Source organism: Bidens hawaiensis, unplaced genomic scaffold (genome assembly GCF_021521415.1).
Source record: "Bidens hawaiensis isolate Kalapana, Puna unplaced genomic scaffold, B.hawaiensis_p1.1 tig00012179_1, whole genome shotgun sequence".
NCBI classification, from domain to species: domain Eukaryota; kingdom Viridiplantae; phylum Streptophyta; class Magnoliopsida; order Asterales; family Asteraceae; genus Bidens; species Bidens hawaiensis.
In genome coordinates, this window is record NW_027491979.1 from 311,521 (window position 1) to 314,262 (window position 2,742).

General features: G+C 39.8%; 1 protein-coding gene across 1 annotated transcript; it reads left to right on the top strand.

Moving 5' to 3' along the window:
* Positions 1–557: 557 nt before the first annotated feature.
* Positions 558–2,065, top strand: LOC143540164 (protein FAR1-RELATED SEQUENCE 5-like). Its single transcript, XM_077033304.1, has 3 exons — positions 558–689; positions 788–1,261; positions 1,538–2,065. The coding sequence occupies exons 1-3, from the start codon at positions 558–560 to the stop codon at positions 2,063–2,065; spliced, it is 1,134 nt and encodes a 377-aa protein (XP_076889419.1).
* Positions 2,066–2,742: the final 677 nt, after the last annotated feature.

The following is a 2,742-nucleotide window of genomic DNA, read 5'->3' on the forward strand; positions in this document are numbered from 1 at the left end:
TTTCTCTACATATATCATGAATTCCGGACCAGACATATATCATCGATTCTTTTTCTTAGTTGTGAAAATATTTGTTGTGAAAATATAGAAAGTATTTGTGTTTTGTGTTTGCTAAAATATAATGGACTTATATGATATTTTGTTTGGTGACGGGAATGACGAGCAGTTGGGCTACGCATACAACGATCAGCCGGAGCAGTCGGGCTTGCCAGATTTGAATGAACTTCCCGACTTGAACCATGAGACGGGGTATGGAAATATCGAGCAGTACGACTTACCAAATCCAGACCAGATTATTTAGTGTGTTTATATAGTACAACAGCGCGTTAGTTATTTTTTAAATATTATACGTTGTCTTGCCAAATATTTTTTATCAGGGGTATATCATATACGGAGGTAGTCACCCTTTGTGGCCGAAGGATAATAGGACATCGTCGAATACTTATGAGGCCAGAGTCGAGGAGTCTTATGGTCAGTCTTCGCAGCAGTTACATGTAGACGGTCCGTATTACGGAACCCCGAATTAGTACCAGTTACCTTTATGAGAGCAACCATACATGGCAAGACTAGTCACGAGCAACGTCGTTGATGGTATTCAAGAGGCTCACGGCGAAGGAGGCAATGGCGATGTTGATGTTGATGATGATGATGATGGTGATCGTTACATACGAGAGACGACATTTTCTTATGTAACTAATAATGTATGACCTTTTTTTTAAAAAAAATTATTATAATTCTTTTTCAACACGTTACTAAATATTACTTTATTTACATTATTTGATATCAGTACTTTAATTCTGTTGCTGAGTTGGTGTATTGGGTTAAGAAGACAGGACGTAAGCATGGTTGTGTTATCTCAGTGCAACGTTCAAGGGAGAGAAGTGTTGAACTTGTATGCAATAGAGGCGGGGAATCAAAACTCAAGGGAACGGTGAGGCATACCGGGAGTATTAAAAGGGGCTGTCCATTTAAACTTGTCGGGAGGTACCACGCGCCAGGTGGTTGTTGGAAGCTAGAGTTTGTCAACGAGACGCACAACCACGAATCTGTTTTGTTTGAGGAGGGGCACCCGACACTAAGGAAACTGACCGACGAGGAAATTGATATGGTTGCGACGTTGCATAAGCAGGGTCTAAGGGCTGCTCAAATTAAGTCAGCCATAAAGAAAAGGTTTCCTGGTAACAAATGTATTACTAGGGATATATACAACGTCGTGAAGCTTATTGATGACCAAGATAAAATTGGTGAAACCCCCGTGCAGGTACTTGTTTTCAGAATATTACTATTTTGTAAGTGTCTTTTTAATATATATTATTTAGAATATATATTGTTTTGTTTTATCATATATAAAATATATATATTCTGTAAGATTTAATAAGAATATTATTTATAATGTCTTTTTATTATAATAATGATGTTTAATAAGAATATTTGTAATATTTATTAATTTTTTGTTAAACCCAACGTAGGTACTTGAAAATTTTCTTCAAACCCATGGGTTTACCTTTTACACATGGGAGAATCTTTCCACCAATAGGACGGAGAATATTTTCTTTTGTCACGAGAAGTCGCAACCATGTGGCGTGCGTTCCCAGATTTGTTGTTGATTGACACGAAGTACAACACCAACATGTACAAGTGGCCGTTCGCTCAGTTTGTTGGTGTGACGTCGACATCAAAGTCTTTCTGTATTGCGCACACAGTTATCTTTTGGGAGCAAGAGTGTAACTTCACATGGGCCCTGGAACGCCTTAAACACATGCTCGTCGATTGCAGGGAGCCGCGTGTCATCCTGACTGACAAGGACCAAGCCTTGATGAATGCCTGTGAAACTGTCTTTCCCAATGCTACCAAAAACCTTTGTAGGTGGCACATCATGCAAAACATACAGAGAAAACATAAGAGTCTTTTCCAGGACGATATCTTTAAATCATTCAATTACTGGTGGAAAGTACTGTATGCCTCGCCAACAAAATCTATGTATGACTACAGTTGCGGTCAAATGGAAGCAGCGTTAGCTGGACACGGCAAACGTGGTAAGGCTTTGTCCTTTATGTACACATGATTTTAGATTCTAGTTGTACATGGGCTAAAATGTTTTTTTTTATTATTTGTTTGTAGAGGCTTGGTATTATCTTTGCGACAACTGGTTGGTAACCTACAAAGAGAAGTTCGTGTCGTGCTGGATTGACGACCAATTAAATTTCGGCGAGCATACAACAAACAGAGTAGAGGGCCAGCACGCGAACTTGAAGAGATACCTTCCGGGTCCGAACAATTCGCTAGACTCTATTGCGGCGTTTGCCCCAAATGGAAGAAATCTGTGCGACCCATGAAGACTCTCGTGTTAGGATCAAGGAGTACCATAAGTTGACTTTGTTTGACAAGATACATAACAGGGTGTCACTTTTTTCTATCGCTAAACTTGACAAAGAGCCGACTTTGCTTGACACATTGCAAGATACGGGGGCGGAGTGCGACCACCGGGTACAAACATCATGGGGCTTGCCGTGTGCTTGTAAGCTTAACTGGTACACTATTAACAATATACGCATTCCGTTAAAAGACATAGACCCCTTTTGGAGGAAGCTCGATTTCAGTCCGGCGTCTGTTGGACACGAAGAACCAGACTATGAAGCGGAACTGGAAGATGTGAAAAAACAAGTTCTAAGACTAAACAACCAAATGCAAAAAAAAAATCTATTCTCAAAGATAATGTCTGTTCTTCCTGGGAAATCAAAC